The sequence below is a fragment of the Xenopus laevis genome, chromosome 6S (genome assembly GCF_017654675.1).
Source record: "Xenopus laevis strain J_2021 chromosome 6S, Xenopus_laevis_v10.1, whole genome shotgun sequence".
NCBI classification, from domain to species: Eukaryota; Metazoa; Chordata; class Amphibia; order Anura; family Pipidae; genus Xenopus; species Xenopus laevis.
In genome coordinates, this window is record NC_054382.1 from 25,257,554 (window position 1) to 25,276,601 (window position 19,048).

Consider the following 19,048-nt stretch of genomic DNA (forward strand, 5'->3'; position numbering starts at 1 on the left):
TCCCAAAAAGCATGCACATCCACATGCATCTGATCCATTTGCTGTTTTGATTACCCTCTGACAGGATAAAATGTGCACACATGTACTTCATCTATTAAATATACTGGCCTTGTACACCTATAGTCCACCTATCATTATAACTATACAGTAATGATGGGTACTACAGCATCATTCTCATTCTTCCTCCCAAGTGCCCCCTGTTCTAGTATGGTGCATTTGCAGTAGATACATTGCAGGAGCATTATGTACTGTGCATGCAAAAAACATGGTAGATTTTGTGTTTTGCATTTGCATCCTGAACTAAAAATTGCAGCAAATCTCTGCACTCCAAAGGAAAGTGCAAAGACCTGCTTCCCCCAAAGAATACCGCTGACAGGCTCTATCTGCCAAGAATGTACTAGGAACATTATTGAGCAGATTTGCACTTCTCTCTGCATTGGTGGCTTCTGCTGCCTCTGCATAGAGTTACAAGCATGTATGAGTGAGTGGGATTAAATGTATTAGTGGGATTACATGTATGAGTGAGATTATGCATATGTATGAGTGGGATTATGCATATGAGTAAGTGGGATTACATATTTGAGTGAGTGGGAATACATGTATGCGTGGGATCATGCATATGAGTGAGTGGGGTTACATGTAGGAGTGGTATTATGCATATGAGTGAGTGGGATTATGCATGGGTGAGTGGGGTTACATGTATGAGTGGGATTATGCATGAGTGAGTGTGGGATTATGCATATGAGTGAGTGGGGTTACATGTATGAGTGAATAGGATTACACATACCTAATAAAGTTACAAAACTTCTGAGAAAGGTCATAAGGCATGACTGGATATACAAATATAAATGATGATATAGATGATAGAAAATGGCCGCCTGGTTGAAGCAGATCTTGCATTCAGGAAAACCCTACAGTGCGGCTAACGGAGGGGATACAGATACTGCCTGACCCAATACAGAGACAATGATGCATTTTGTGTGGGGAATATGCGCCCAATTTAATGATATGGTAAAGGTTTATAGGGTTTACATGTCCATTAATGAATATGCTTATTTGCATAGTAAAAATGTGTTAGATTTGGGAAATGCTGGGTCTTTTTGAGACTCTCAAGTAATGCACACAAGATAGCAGCCAATGCAAGGCAGAAATTAATTAATGGCCTTTGAATTTATGTGACTGCTTACAAGTGCACAAGCAACCAATGAATTACAAGGGGAGGGCAGTATCAATGTCCAATAAGAACCAAGTAAGGGCAAAGCCTGAGAGTGATGATGTAATCATAAAGGAAGTGCAGGTGTAAAACAGGCCACTCCCATCCTTTAGAAAACTGATCAGAGAGACAGGAGAAGGACAAATTTAAATGGTAAATAAACTAGCTTTTACAATGACCTTTTTACTTTTTTTATGGCAAATGGGTTTTCTAACTCTATGAGAGCATTTTTAGTGGTTTAATAAGATTTGGACATCGAAGGTGAACAACCACTTTAAGATCAGCCCATTTCCAGATTCAGATCCAGAGTATGTTATAATGTATTGTTATTATCTGTTTGTATATATTTATTTTGCTTCATAAAGCTCATCTTGACTTAAGCACCAGATATGATGAAACATTGATAATAGAATTAATTACATTACAATTAATGGCATTGCTGGTTTATATGTTGATAGATCAGATTCTCATATTCATTCATCTTTCTGTTTTTTTTTTTTCCAGAATAAACTATCTGAAGGCCGTGGAAGACCCTCTTGCCCAGCACATTCATGTGTCTTCATTCATTTATCTTTATCATCGGACTATTTCAATTCTTTTTTGGAACCAGTTCAGGTAAGAAGATAATTCTATTGTCTTTTAACCCTTAAATCAGTATTTGCATGACCTTCATGTGAAACATTCAATTCTCAGATTTTATTATTGCAATGCAGAGACATGACTAAGCCCTTTGGATGTGGTAATATACAGGGATGCATACTGAATGTATATTGAGTGCAGGACAGTCATCCAGTCTCTCAAATAAAATACACATAGAAAAGCGTAAACAGCATGTGAGTCTTATTTGTAGCTTTGAAATCAGGTTCTATTTGTTCTACTACACTTAAATTACAGCATTCAGTGATATCTGTAGGCAGATATAGATAGATAGATAGATAGATAGATAGATAGATAGATAGATAGATAGATAGATAGATAGATAGATACAGTAGATAGATACAGAAGATAGATACAGTAGATGGATAGATACAGTAGATATATACAGTAGATAGATAGATAGATACAGTAGATAGATATATATACAGTAGATAGATAGATAAAGTAGATAGATATAGATAGATAAATATATAGATACAGTAGATAGATACAGTAAACAGAAAGATAGATAGATAGATAGATAGATAGATAGATAGATAGATAGATAGATAGATACAGTAAATAGATATATATATATATATATATAGATACAGTAGATAGATACAGTAGATAGATAGATACAGTAGATAGATACAGTAAATAGATAGATACAGTAAATAGATAGATACAGTAGATATAGATAGATAGATAGATAGATAGATAGATAGATACGGTAAATAGATAGATAGATAGATATAGATACAGTAGATAGATAGATAAATAGATAGATACAGTAGATAGATACAGTAGATAGATACAGAAGATACAGTAAACAGATAGATAGATTCAGTAGATAGATAGATAGATACAGTAGATATATTCAATAGATAGATACAGTAGATAGATACAGAAGATAGATACAGTAGATAGATAGATAGATACAGTAGATAGATACAGTAGATAGATATAGATACAGAAGATAGATAGATACAGTAGATAGATAGATACGATAGATAGATAGATAGATAGATAGATACAGTAGATAAATACAGAAGATAGATACAGTAAATAGATAGATACATTAGATAGATAAAGTAGATAGATACAGGTATAGGATCCCTTATCCAGAAACCCGATATCCAGAAAGCTCCGAATTACGGAATGGCTGTCTCCCATAGACTCCATTTTATCCAAATAATCCAAATTTTTAAAAATGATTTCCCTTTTCTCTGTAATAATAAAACAGTAGCTTGTACTTGATCCCAACTAAGATATCATTAATCCTTATTGGAAGCAAAACCAGCCTATTGGGTTTATTTGATGTTTAAATGAATTTCTAGTAGACTTAAGGCATGAAGATCCAAATTACGGAAAGATCTGTTATCCGGAAAACCCCCAGTCCCGAGCTTTCTGGATAAGAGGTCCCATACCTGTATAGATACAGAAGATAGATAGATACAGTAGATAGATACAGAAGATAGATACAGTAAATAGATAGATGATAGATAGAGTAGATAGATAGATAGATAGATACAGTAAATAGATAGATAGATACAGTAGATAGATATATAGATATATACAGTAGATAGATACAGTAAATAGATACAGTCGATAGATCTAGAGGCATAAAGCTAAATGGCCATTATGACATCATTGGGTATTTTCATTGTGACATCATCGGTATGTTCATTGTGACATCATCGGGTTGGTCATTGTGACATCATCGGGTATGTTCATTGTGACATCGTATGATCATTATGACATCATCGGTATGATTATTATGACATAATAATCTGTGCAACTATAAAACTGTCCAGCTAACAGTGAACTCATTTCATGCATAGAGCTTGAAGTGAACACTTCTTGTTAGTGAACACATCTTGCTTCTGTGCATATCAAAAAGAACTGTGAGTAGAAAAATTATATTTCAGTTTTTGGCTATATGTGTTTATGTTATATTTATCTAAATAACTTTGCAATGTTGATCTTCCCTGATCTGTAATCCTTATATATTTATATGTATTTATTGATGTCTAGATATTCATGGGACTAACCTACGGGCTCAATATAACTAAAATTATTAGTTGTTCTAATGTTCTATATACTATTGAAGGGGAAATTGTGTGATTGTGGTTTTCAGGATTGTATCAAAGGGAAATCATGAAAAAAATGTATATCTTGCCTAAAACCTGTTGAGATGCAATGGGATGGGTATTTTCAACATTCAAGCAAGTTTATTTGATTTATTGTTAGGATTGCATTGAGATTTGCATTAAGATTAGCCCATTTTAGTCAAAAAGAAACATTTTTATAAACATGCCCCTTTAAGTGTATGTTATAATATATTGTTATTATCTATTTATATCTTTTTTTGCTTCATAAAGCTTGACTAAAGCACCAGATATGATGAAACATTGATAATAGAATTAATTACATTACAACTAATGGCATTGCTGGTTTCTATGTTGATAGATCAGATTCTCATATTCATTCTTCTTTCTGTTTTTTTTTCCAGAATAATCTATCTGAAGGCCGTGGAAGACCCTCTTGCCCAGCAATGATGGGTTCCATGCGTCTTCATTCATTTATCTTTATCATCGGACTACTTCAATTCTTTTTTGGAACCAATTCAGGTAAGAAGATAATTCTATTATCTTTTACCCCTTAAATCAGGATGATTACAGCCATATGAACTCTTATATAGCAAATGGTCGAAGACAAATTTTTAAAGAGACAGTACATGAAAAATTTCAATATTTGAATTTTTGAATTTTTTTAAAATTCTAATCGAATTTGGACTATTCCTTAGTCGAAGTACACAAAAAATAGCTCGAAATTTGAATTTTTTTAATTTTCAATTTTCACTTTGACCCTTGATAAATCTGCCCACGTAATGTAACTACACTTAGAGACAGATTCATATTCAAATTTTTTTTTTTTAAGATCAAAACTCTCACTCACAAATTCGACTATTCGCCACATAAAACCTACTGAGTTCATGTTTAAGTAAATGGGAGAGGTCCAAGGACCAATTTGAACGTTACTAGCCTTCCTAGTTACTAGCCTTCTGACAAACAACTCTATTCGATTCGAATTAGATTCTAGTTTTTGCATCGGTAACATTTGTGCGATTTTTACATATTCAATATTTTTATTAAATAACCCCCCAATTGAATTACGAGTATTTTGGACTTTCGGGATCGCAGTTCACCGCAGCCATCTTCCTGAAGACCCAGAAGATGGCTGGCGTTAATTGCGATCCCTGAATCTGCGCCGAGGGGTAAGGACTTAGGGCCATTTTCCTGGGGGGGGGGCTTCATTTGCTAGGGGGTAGGGTTTTTTTAGTTACAGTTGAATTCTCCTTTAAGGTGACAAAAAGTGACAGAGCTAGGTTGAGGTTCTGTTTCAAGTTAGTAATTGTATGTTTTTCCTTTTTCAGCTCTGAAAGTTGAAAACTTTCGTCTATTCAAACCGAAGCTGATATTGAAAGCAGATACTTGGAATATTATACCATGTGCCTTTCATACAAGGCGTCCCCTGAATCCGTCACACGTCAAATTGGAATGGGGTTTCATCCCAAAAGGCAGAAAGGATTACCAACCTTTAGTGCGTCTATACGGAGACCATGTCAGAACGGCATTGCCTGCTTTCGCGGATAAATTCCAACTTTTTAAACCCCTAGTGGCAAAAGGGAACTGTTCGCTGGTCATCAATCCCACAGTCATTGAAGACAGTGGCACTTATCAGGTTACACTGACGATAAAAGAAAAGGTGTTCAAGCCCCTTTCGTCTATAAAAATTCAAGTTGTGCATCAATTCAAAGGTAAATTAAGGGAGAGACTGTATTGTAAACCCAATATGTAGGGGCACATTTACTTATGGTCGAAGTAAAATCCTTTGACATCGAAGTTGAAGGATTTACCGCATTTCCTTCGTTCGTATGATCGAAGGAAAAATCACAATTAAATCCTTCAAATCGAACGATTCGAAGGATTTTAATCCATCGATCTAACGATTTTCCTTCGATCAAAAAAGCTAGGAAAGCCTATGGGGACCTTCCCCATAGGCTAACATTGGTGCTCAGTAGGTTTTAGGTGGTGAAGTAGGTGGTCGAAGGTTTTTTTAAAGAGACAGTACTTCGACTATCAAATGGTCAAATAGTCGAACGATTTTTCGTTCGAATCGTTCTATTCAAAGTCGTAGTCGAAGGTCAAAGTAGCCAATTCGATGGTCGAAGTAGCCAAAAAAATACTTCGAAATTCGAACTGTTTTTTTTTCTATTCCTTCACTCGAGCTAAGTAAATGTGCCCGTAGTGTATTCACCTTCTAAATATATCTCAGGCATGCTACCTACATGTGTTTAGTTCTGGATCTGAGATTCACCTACAGTTTTGCTTTTCAGGTGGATCACGGTCAGCACGTATGAATGATGAAACAACGACAAAACCTACAAGCACCACTATAGCACCAAACCAAGAAACAACTGCAACAACAGCAGATGACAGGGATTTCATTGACAAGACCATCCTCCCAGGTCTTAAAGGAAAGGAGAAGATCTTTGGTATATCAGTGATAGCTGTTGCATCGTTCCTTGTTTTATTCTCACTATTAGGACTCTTTGTATGGTAAGTAAAATTTCCTTTATCTTGCTCTAGAATATAGAACATCGGACAAAAAAGTGTACAATAAATAGCCAAGCAAGATCAACTTTGGTTATTTTTTTCGGCTACTGCCTTACTATGCCAAGAAATAATCCTTCCGCTTATATCCACACGCTCCTATGTCTGCACCCAGAGGCACTGCCTTGGCTTGGGGTCAGACACATGAAGCAAATGTAGGCAGATTATATAGTGAATAAAATACCCCCTCTTGTAAATTCTAAGGATATTATAAGTTATAGAGGAGTTTCATGACCATATAAAAAGATATCAGAAGTCACCGTTTATAACTGATGACATCAGAACTCACCATTTATAAGGATATAATTTCTAAGGATATTCATAGCTTTTGTGTATTTTTTATATATATATATATATATATATATATATATATATATATATATATATATATAATATTTCGCTACTCATGCATTCAGTGCGGGGCAGGTGGGAAGAGGTTCTATATAGATATATATATATATATATATATATATGTCAGTACATAGTTCTGCAATGCTCAGAAATATGCGCAGATACCCAGATCCTTAAAATATATTTGTATATGAAAATTTGGTGTTTAAAAATATTTTGCCGCCATTTAACATTTTTTTCCTTTTTTGCAGGTTTGCTGACAAGCAAATGAAGAAGGAAAAGATTGGCGATGTAGAAAGCCCACCATCCAGCTCATCTAGTGACAATGAGGAGGAATCATAAGGGAATATGAATTAACAGAATTGACACAGCATTGAAGGCTTCAATGAATAGAAAAATACTTTTTATAATAAATATTGTAAATTTATAATTTGAGGTCTTTGTATTTATTTCTTCACACTGTTTGTAGGGTTTTTAGATTTCTTTTTGAGAAGTGAGACCAGTATCAGTATATATTATATAGGTGATAGAGCTCGGCTATTGTAACAAACTTGTACATATATGTTGTGTAGCGTTTGGGCTCAGCCATTTAATAGAATTCCAGTATACTGTGTTCTGTATTCATTATATAGGACAGTGGTACCATTTCTACAAATTGCAAACTTTGAAAATACCCCATGCACCAAACATGGGGCAGAACATGTTCCTTAGGGGGTTTATCCAATATAAGTAATTCTAAAACAACTGGACTTGCTGAGTAATCATTGAAGATGTTTCGCTACTCATCCGAGCAGCTTCTTCAGTTCAACTGACTCATGTGGGAAGTTCTCGGCATATAAACTCTTCCACTAATCCAACCACAATGGCACATTGTAACTCTCTTTCAAACTTGGGGGTATTGCACGAAACCAGCGCACACAGCAACGTAACTAGAGGGGGAGCGGGATGTGCAGCCAGGCCCCCACCCCCCTCCTTATGCCCGGAATCCACCCAGAATCAGGGGCGTGCGAGCTGCCCTGAGGGGGTGCGGGCCCTGGCCCAGTCGCACCCCCTGCTCCCCCGGTAGTTTCGCCACTGAGCGCACATCAAGGAATCTTCCATTGACTTATATGCAACCTCGACAGGTCTGAGATACCGGATTTTCTGATTCAGACCTTTCCATCCTTGGGGTTTAAGAAATTCTGGAAAAAAAATGTAAAAGTCAGATTTTACTTAAAAAAAAACAATACATGTTGGGGCACATTTACTAAGGGTGAATTTTCGAATTAAAAAACTTTGAATTTCGAAGTAATTTTTGGGTAATTCGACCATCGAATAGGCCAAAATTCTATTTGAATTGAAAAAACTTAGAAAATTCGACCATTCGAAAATCGAAGTACTGTCGAATTCGACACTGAATTTTGCTCAGGAACAGTAACCCATGCCAACCAATAAGGTGTTTCCATTTAAACAGGTGACTAGTAAATTCTACCTGCTGATTGGTTGCTATGGGTTATTGCCCCTGGGCAAACTTAGTGCCTTTTATTACATAACTTCATTAGTCTTTGGAAAAAAAAGAGAAATTGGTGATTTTTTTTAAAGAACTGCATTGGTGTTTATGTTCAATACTATTACTGTAGTTTACCTATAGTAAAATAGTAATATAGTAGTAGCCAATTGTTTAAAATTCTTTTGTTAATCGTATCCAAAGCCCAAGTCCAGTCCTTAGTGGAGGCATTGGGCACTTCTACACAGACACCCCACGCCGCTTTCAGTATAAGAAATGCAACTATATTTAACAAGACAAGCAGAATGAACTATGTAAAATGCCATACATTTATATTTATTTTAAAAAAAAATTATAAATGTAAAAGGATTGGTCGCTAATCGGCATTTCTCAATTTCCTGAATCTTAAGGGCGTTGTTCACCTTTGTGATAACTTTTAGTATAATGTAGAGAGTGATATTCTGAGACAATTTGCAATTGGTTTTCATTTTTAACTATTTGTGGTTTTTGAGTTATTTAGCTTTTTATTCAACAGCTCTCTAGTTTGCTATTTCAGCCATCTGGTTGCTAGGGTCCAAATTACCCTATGCACTGATTTAAATAAGAAACTGAAATTTGAATAGGAAAGGCCTGAATAGAAAGACGAGTAAGTAGCAATAACAATAAATTTGTAGCCTTACAGAGCATTTGTTTTTTAGATGGGGTCAGTGACCCCCGATTTGAAAACTGGAAAGACTCAGCAGAAGAAGGAAAATAATTAAAAAAGATAAAAAATAAAGAATGAAGGCCAATTGAAAAGTTGCTTAGAATTGACAATTATATAACATACTAAAAGTTAACGTAAAGGTGAACCACCCCTTTAAAGGAGAACTAAACCCCAAAACTAATAAACACCCCTACCTCCTACCATTCATAGTTCCCCCTCCCTGTTCCCCCCGCACAGGTGTTAATACCTGTAATTGCCCCAAAGTCTTTACTAACCTCTCTTTGCAGATCCAGCTTACAGGAGCCATCTTCACCGCTTCGGGAGTCTTCGGGAGTTAATTCTCGAAGAACCGCGAATGCGCCAACAGCCATGGAAATTGCTGAAGGGACCCAAAGATTCCCGAAACGGTGAAGATGGCGCCCGTGAGCTCAGCTGGGGCATTTACAGGTATTAACACCTGTATGGGGGGAACAGGGAAGGAGAACTATGGACGGTAGGGGTTTTCATTAGTTTGGGGGTTTAGTTCTCCTTTAACAGATTTAAGATATGCACTCTGCATATACATATGCACTCATTAAAGCTTCTGAAGAGATACCACTGACACTTCAATTGAAAGCCTCTTATACTAAATAAAACAGGGAGTCTTTTGACCCTCCAGAGATTTGATATGGCCTTCTGACTATCTAATGGTTCAACGCCATTTTTTGAATCATTTTAAAATTTTTGTTTACGGTCATACTGAATGTCTATTGAATACAGTTTCTAAATATATCTTTAGCAAGCCATTCCCCAATCTTTTACACACACACACAAATGATCCGCCAACTTAATTTCCTTTGTTTTATTGCACAAAATATTTTCATATTCGTTTACTACAGAACAGAAAATCAAACATCACAGTAACATCATGTAACTATATATCTCACTGTGAAGGGCAAATGAAACTCAACTGACTTGCAGTAAGTTGTCAAAATATTCTATGGCTTTACTGTGTTCTTGATATGTCCATGTAATTACCATCAGTAAGTAAATGTACTGAACGTATCTATGTAAAGCAAACAGTCGGCTGGATTTGTGAAAGCAGCTGGTGGAACAAAGCAGGCATTGTGCTCATTTTACATAAATATGAACTAGTGATAGCTAAACTGACACCAGATTCTAGCTGTCGGTTATTCATATGAAATCAGCTCTTTATTATTTGAATCAAAAAAACATCCTTTCCCATTTACATTATGTTTTTTTACAGATAGAAGATGAATTTATAAGCCATGTTTTAGAAAAACCCTAGAGGCTGATTTATCAAAAATCAAATTTATGCAGTTTTCTCTTATTTTAAAAAAACCTCGAATGAGCGTGTGTTTGTTTCAATAACTTGATCGTGTAAAAAACGTGAAAAAATTATTTTCAATAAATTTGCCAAACTTTGAACCGGTAGTCTAAAACCTAAATTTTTCTGGTCTGGGTTTTAAAGGGGAAAACAAATTTTTCGTGGGGGGGGGGGGAAATCGAAATTGTTTTGAGATTTATTATACCCCTAGGTTGCTAAAAGTCTAAATCTGAAAATACTCCATCTCAAACCAGCCAAGGTCCTGTAGAAGTCAATGGCAGATGTCCCTTTTACAAATAGAAGATATCATGATCTGTGCTGGTTTTCGTACGATAATCTGAATAATTATTGTTTTTTAGGCGATAATCTGAACAAATCAGAGTTTTCGGGTGTCAAATCCGAAAAAATTCATATGATTAATTTTTTTGCCCGATTATATTGAGTCTTTTCCCACACCAGATTTTTTCGAGTTATTTTATTGATAAAAAAAGGTAAAATTGTGCATGGGAGTTTGGCCAATTTGTTTCAATAAAATAATGAGAATATTTAGAGTTTTAGTAAATAACCCCCAAAAACAGAAATTGAAAAATAGCTTGAATTTTGCTAATATTCCCATTGATTTCTACATGAACTCTCCAACTTTTAGATGTTGACTTATATTCAAGTTTTCACTTTTTTTGAGCTTAGTACTTTTCAAAAAACTTGAGCTTGAAATTTTTCCCACGGAAAACTTGAATTGTGGTAAAAAGTAAAATTTTTGATAAATCTGCCCCTTACTATTAATAATCCATTTGATTGCTATAATTCTTAATTTTTTTATTTTATAATGAATTTTATACTTAAAGGGCATGTAAAGGCAAGAAAATAAAATCCCATTTTTAATGTCTTTAATGAAAAAAAAACCTATCTCCAATATACTTTAATTAAAAAATGTGTAGTTTTTATAAGAAACCTGAAATTCTCCCTTCATTTACTGCTGTGGGTAGGAATTGTCAGATGGTCCCTAACTGCTGAGCAGGGAAACAGTCACACTTATGAACAGCAGGGGGAGCCCCTGTCTTACTTCCCAGCCATGCAGAACTCAAGCAACTTTGTTTATGACATTCCCTAAGCAGCCCAGACCACACTGAGCATGTGCACAGTCTTAGGGGCACATTTACTTAGCTCGAGTGAAGGAATAGAAAAAAAAATATTTTGAATTTCGAAGTATTTTTTTGGCTACTTCGAACATAGAATTGGCTACTTCGACCTTCGACTACGACTTTGAAACGAATGATTCAAACTAAAAATCATTCAACTATTCGATAGTCGAATACTGTCTCTTTAAAAAAAACTGGGGAAGGTCCCCATAGGCTTTCTAGCCAATTTCTGATCGAAGGAAAATCATTCGATTGATGGATTAAAATCCTTCAAATCAGTCGATTAGAAGGATTTAATCGTTCGATCTAACAATTTTTTCCTTCGATCGAACGAATAGTACTAACTCCTTCGACTTCGATATTCGAAGTCTAAGGATTTAACTTCGTTAATTAACCCTCGATATGCGACCATAAGTAAATGTGCCCCTTAGTCTTGCAAAATGTTTATCAAAGTTACAAGATGGTGACCCCCTGTAGCCAACTTTGAAAGCATAAATTATTTGTTTGATTAGACTTGTGGTGCAGTAAGTTCATGTTTATATTTAGTATACAAAATACAGCATTTCTAGCCTTATTCTATTTTAGACTTTACATGCCCTTTAAGAAACTACAATATATTCTGCTGGGATTTGTATCATATTTCAATAACTGACATTGTGTGAGCAATACTTCTTATGTTTTTCTCACAGGCAATGGCAAAAAAATATATTTAAAAAAATGCATTCTATAAATATAATTCTATTGCAAAGATTTACTTGAAACTTGCTAAATGATTCATTTTGTTTAGCCCTTGGACATAGCAATGAAACTTGAGATATGAACATCAGAGTGAGAATTAAACAAACAAATAGCTGGAAATTAAAATATAAATCTTTGAAAACGAGGTGCATTTTTTTATATAATATTTGTGTTCTCACCATTTTATATTTAGTAACTCTATACTGTATTTATACACATTTAATAAAAATAACCATCTTTATTTATTTAGATTATAAAAATGTCTCTGGAAATTTTCCTCATCAAATATAACAATGAAAACAAAAATGCTATTTGCTGTTTACAACCAGCAGAAGAATAATTTTATTTCGGAAAATATTCCCTTCGACCGTTTTAATTCTGAACAAAAGTGTCGCCATTCATCAAATCATTTACATGAATTCCTGGTAATAAAACAAATGTATTTCCGCAGCCAATACAAATGATAACCTTTCATTGCTGAACAAGTTTAGTTAAAGGGATAGTGTCATGGAAAAACATGTTTTTTTTCAAAACACATCAGTTAATAGTGCTACTCCAGCAGAATTCTGCACTGAAATCCATTTCTCAAAAGAGCAAACAGATTTTTTTATATTCAGTTTTAAAATCTGACATGGGGCTAGACATTTTGTCAATTTCCCAGCTGCCGCTGGTCATGTGACTTGTGCCTGCACTTTAGGAGAGAAATGCTTTCTGGCAGGCTGCTGTTTTTCCTTCTCAATGTAATTGAATGTGTCTCAGTGGGACATGGGTTTTTACTATTGAGTGTTGTTCTTAGATCTACCAGGCAGCTGTTATCTTGTGTTACGGACCTGCTATCTGGTTACCTTCCCATTGTTCTTTTGTGTGGCTGCTGGGGGGGGAAGGGAGGGGGTGATATCACTCCAACTTGCAGTACAGCAATAAAGAGTGATTGAAGTTTATCAGAGCACAGGTCATATGACTTGGGGCAGCTGGGAAATTGACAAAATGTCTAGCCCCATGTCAGATTTCAAAATTGAATATAAAAAAATCTGTTTGCTCTTTTGAGAAATGGATTTCAGTGCAGAATTCTGCTGGAGCAGCACTATTAACTGATTCATTTTGAAAAAAAAAAATGTTCCCATGACAGTATCCCTTTAATGTTTTTGTGGTATTTAGGGGCAGATTTATCACGTGTCAAATTTCGAAATAATGGGAGTTTTTTTTGAACTTCCACAACTTCGAAATTCAAATAAAAAAAGACCAATTGAAATGTATTAAAAAAGTTGAAGTTTTATTCTTTGGGTAAATAGTGCATATTCGATCGAATTCGAATCGAAGTTTTTAAAAAAAGTATAGGTTCTAGGAGGTCCCCAATAAGCTAAAACAGCAATTGGCAGGTTTTAGATGGCGAATGGTCAAAGTAGAATTTTTAAAAAGATATTACATGATAAATTTAGATATTTGAATTTTCTAATTTTTTTCAACTTCGAATCGAATTTGGACTATTCCCTAGTCGAAGTACACAAAAATTTTTTTACTTCGACCTTTGATTAATCTGCCCTTTAGATATGATAAGATATGGCCATGACTTCTCCTGTAATAATAAGCATTAACAATTCATATATTATGACTTCTGTACATCTTATGAAAAAAAACATCCATTTATAAAAGTATCCAAAGGGAACTAGAAAGGAATGAAAATGATCCCGGAGACCATTCATTCTAGCTGTCATCTAGCACCAATGTCTAATACTTCAAACTGTGCTTTACAAAGACTTGAATGGAGAAATCATTATCTGCTGTCGCATATCTAATAAATATTAAATAATCGAGAAAAGCTTTAAAAATATAAATGCGTGTGTGTGTTTGAGAGTCATTTCAATATTGTCATCCTGCAGAAAAAATATATACTCTTAATCAAGGCTGACAAAATAATGCATTTCTGTCTGGCAAGAGTTTGGCTTTCTATGTATACCCATTTATATTACTATATCTGGTTCCTTCTACTACACCTGGATGTGCCCATTACGTATCAAAATGCCAGGTAAGCTACTCCATCATACAGTTATTTCTGGAAGTAGCAGCGCTTGCTACTATATCACTAAACCACATTTTCTCTTCTAAACCACCAGGGATCCTGTCGGCAGCCATCTTTTTAACATTTTTGTCGAAGGCTTGATTTCCAGAAAGGAAGAGAGTTGATAGATCTCTGAAAGCAGCACGTCTGTCTTCAAATAGGTCGATTTAAGCGTATGTATCTCCAGAGTTTAATGCAGTGATTTCTGACTCGTCCCCATATTTTCCATTTAATTGTTCACTATTGGAATCAGTATGATATAGATAAATGGGGACTTCGGTGATGGATGTTGCAGTATAGGATGTAGAGCGCATGGAACAATGTTCTCGTCGTCTTTGGCCCCACTGAGTTTTGTATTGCATCCATTGTCTCTTCAAGGCTCCTTGTACCTAAGAAACAACACACACGAGTGACTTATAAAGAAAAAAAGCCCATCCATGCTACAAGGGGGGTTGGTAATACATGGAGAATTTTCACCTTGGCTAATGGACGAAAATGAATGGCATTGCCCAAAAACAATAGAAACCACTGCATAAATGAACTTGGGCATCTGCATCTTGGAGAGATGCTTCATAAATAAATGCTTTTGGACCCTAAACATGCAGCTCTATTGGGGAAAAGAATAAAAAATTTGCATTTCACAATGTAATATTCTTTCTTCTGAATTTCAATTGCGCATTGCGTGCTCGAAGGTGTTGTAATCTTTTGGGGGCAAATACAACTGTATCAATAAGAAGTTTTACTATATAAAAACTATAAAATCTGCAATTTTTCTTCTATGTTGGAAGAGTTTGCTAAACAATTTCACAAAAACTATATTAAATTTGCGCAAATCCCACAAAGGCATACCGTTTTGCCGTTACTGACTTTTATTACGTTCCCCCATTTGTAACAAATCTACGCATGTGATATTAGGAAGGTACAAGGTAATTTCAGTCAATGTAAGGTATATTTCCTATTATTACACAAAGGGGGCAGACTTATCACGGATCGAATTTCAAAGTTTTTATGAACCCCCATAACTTCGAAATTCGAAGAAAAAAAGACCAACCGAAATTTATTTAAAAAAATCAAAGGTTTTTTCTGTGGGTGAATAGGCTGTATTCGAATCATTTGAATCAAAGTTTTACCGCATTCAATCAAATTCGAATCAAAGGATTAGCCCCAAAAAACTTAGCTAGCTACCTAGTTTAGCCAGCTGCAAAACCTTACTTGGTGCAAGGGATGGAAGCCCACCCTGCTCTCTTCCATCCACTTCAGGGACCCATAATCCAGCTTTTACTGAGCCGGTTCACACTTTACACAGCTTTACTAGCTGCAGCAATACAGCTTTCCCTGGAGTTTTGATTTCACCAGCTTAATGCCGGTGAAATACACACAATATAGTGCCCTTTAGGGCAGGACTAGATGAAGCGTGTGGACCCGACACGTCGCATGCGGTTGTTTTACAGAAAAAGAAAGTGAAGGAGAATCGCAGGAAACACCTACGTTGATCCGACTGTCAGATAAAACCGCAGCGCGCTGCGCATTGCGACGTGTCCGGTCCAAGTGCTTCATCTAGTCCTGCCCTTAGACACCCATATCTTACACATGTTACTATGATAAAACAGGGAACTATAAGTAAAAAATAGGGCATTTCAGAAATAAGATAGAAAATAAGATATACATTATTCCGGTGCAGAGAAGAACTATGTGGAGGTGCATGGAGAACAGTTAAAGGGGATTTTTTGTATTTTTTGTATGATTTAGACAGTGATATTCTGAGACAATTTGCATTTGGTTTCCATTTGTTATTATTTGTGGTGTTATTTAGCTTCTTATTCAGCAGCTCTCCAGTTTGCAATTTCAGCCATCTGGTTGCTAGGGTACAATTTACCCTAGCAACCATGCATTGCTTTGAATAAGAGACTGGAATATGAAAAAGAGAGGGCCTGAATAGAAAGGTGAGTCATAAAAAGTAGCAAAAATAATAAATTTGCAGCCTTGCAGAGCATTTGTTTTTTTAGATGGGACCCACATTTGAAAATTGGAAAGAGTTAGAAGAATATGGCAAATAATTGAAAAACTATAAAATAAAATATAATGAAGACTTCAGCCATTATATAACATACATATGGATAGAGTTATTTATCAAAGTCTGCATTTATCTCTTTATTTTTATTAATAAAATCCGTCCAACTCCGAATTGCCGATTGGACCTTATTTATCATAGAAAAAGCTTGCTAAAATCGGTTCGGGCACAAATTTCGGAAAAAAAACAGATTTTCCCCATCAAAAGTCTGATTTTCCCACCAAAAAGACTGATTTTTCCTGCTAAAATCGGATTTTTGGAGCCGATATTCAAAAAAATTAGATTTTTGGCCGAAACTCATTGTGGACCATTATTGAAATGGGACCTTTGCCATTTGGTTTGTTTTTTTTGGTCAAATATATTTGAATTTTTCGTGATTTTTGTATTCGGAGTTTGATAAATAACCCCTATAAGTTAAGTTAAAGGTGAACCACCCCATTAAGGAACCAGAAGCTGGACAACCAAGACAACTGCCTGAATGAGCATTCCAGTCTGAGCCCACATATCGCCATCAGAGGCGGGCCTTGCCGGCCAGGTGCCTTAGGCAGCCCAGCCGGCCAGGTCTCCCCCCGTCCTTGTCTTGTTACTCACATGCGCATGCGCTGCAGCAGTGTTCCGGCCCTGATCACCATCTTAGGTGATCAATTATCATGGGATTTGAGGGACTTTACAACAGTTGATAACATATCTAATAGTCATATACCTTTGGATACTATGAATCTAATCAGCTTAACTTCCAGTAGGCTGTATATCTACTTCCAATTTCAATGAGGGCTTGATAACCTAAATGCAACTGCATGAGAGGAGGAAAATAAGATGACCTCCATTTTCTGTCGGCTAGATGAACCACATAATCAGAAATTATCCACAGTCCTGATGGCATCTGGAGATCTATATCCTACTATTCAATTGTGAACCTTTCCTTGACCTTGATAGCTTTAAGAAATATAAATATTTAGTCTTGATAGATGAGGTTTATGTAAATTGCAAAGAACATTAGAATAAAGCAATACATGTATGTTGAATAAATTCTCAGGAGGATGAGATTGTTTACAACTGGAAATACTGGAAAAAAAAAGCAAGGTGACCATACCTCAACCCATGTGTATGTATTGGTTCTGCTCATTTGCTACATTTACTGTTATCTTTTTATCGGTTAATAAAGATAACATATTGTCGATAAAAAGGTATTTGTTCAGCCATTTCTGTTAGGGATAATACAGCACTTGTACACTCAGGTTTCTTATTTGCCTGAAGTGTTTAGATTGTGTGGCCAATTACTTGTGCAAGCAGGTGCTGTATCTATATAATCACTTGGGTCTCTTTGAAAGAAAGTGGGAAATGTTCATTTATGCGTGCTGTGGATAGATTAGGACACCAAGAAACTGTAAACCTGGGTTTCTCTTATTGTACGGAATTAACATAAGGAATGTGCATCTACATGGTTTCTCCTGTTTAGAGTTTTCAAGAATACATGAATGACTGTAATGTTCAATTATTATCGCTGTTTTTATTTGTAGACAACGGTCAGTAATTGAACAGTGGTGCTATATGTGCCTCGTTTGCGTTCTACATCTACAGCTTCATTATCCATAGAAAGGTTTAGAAGACTATGTTAGAATAATTTCCATGAAACCTTTATAGTGGTGACACTATAGTCCCACAAGGTCTGCTCTAACCTGCCAAGAGTAATTCCAGCAAAGAAAGTCCTGTGTTTCGGATGGCTGTGCTTAATGAATGAAATGTATAGTATGTGGTTTTCCATTGCTATAAAGGCGCAGACTCGTGCAAACATTACTGAGCACCATAAATCTTCATTTATGTAACATTTCTAAGTAAATGTAGTTCATACAAAGTGTATCAATCCAAATGAAGGGACCGCTCCAAGCGCACCTTCCTAAAACTATTCCTCCACCGCTCACAGGCCTGGATTTGTGGAAAGGCCACCTAGGCCCGGGCCTAGAGTGGCAGGATTTTAGAGGGGCGACATACTGCCTATCCACACCCACATTGGTTCGAAAACACGGGGGATTTGCTGGAGATACAATCATTTTTTAAATTTTCTGTGCACCAATCCCCATTGCTCCCGTCCAGATGATGAACATTTGCACGAATAAAGGGGAGGGGACAGGGAGATAAACGGCAGTGGGCCTAGGGGCGCCCACTATGTAAATCCGGCCCTGACCGCTCATCGGGTGCTCAGTCCGCAACATCCCCACTGCTAAACTTACATCCAAACCAAAGGAAGGACACACTCCGATAAAGCAGAAGGCTGGTTTATTGCATTGCTCTGCATAACTATGCCTATGGGATCAAGTCCCAAAACGCGTAAGGCGTGATATTACTGCAGAGCAATGCAATAAACCAGCATTCTGCTTTATCGGAGAGTGTGTCCTTCCTTTGGACGTACAAAATGTAGTCACAAGCATATCACTGTCACAGCTAAACATATCAATAACATTCTTAAAAAGGTTGTCTCAGCACTTGTGTTCACACATGTACAATGTACAGTATCTACCCTCTTCTCTTAGGAAATGCCTCTTTAATCTTGACCATACACCATAAGCCTCATTTCTAAAACTGATAGCTGGAACTTGCACCACTATTGCAATTTGCACACTAAATTGTCCACACAATTAAAAG

The 19,048-nt window shown here is 36.0% G+C and overlaps 1 protein-coding gene across 2 annotated transcripts in view; it reads right to left on the bottom strand.

The window, feature by feature from the left end:
• Positions 1 to 13,745: 13,745 nt before the first annotated feature.
• Positions 13,746 to 19,048, bottom strand: part of calcr.S (calcitonin receptor S homeolog) — a 161,279-nt gene continuing 155,976 nt past the window's right edge. For both annotated transcript variants that reach the window (XM_018269183.2, XM_041567480.1), the window contains one exon: positions 13,746 to 14,723. In XM_018269183.2, coding sequence (XP_018124672.1) covers positions 14,502 to 14,723 — 222 coding nt within the window. In that variant the 3' untranslated portion in view covers positions 13,746 to 14,501. The remainder of the gene's footprint in view (positions 14,724 to 19,048) is intronic.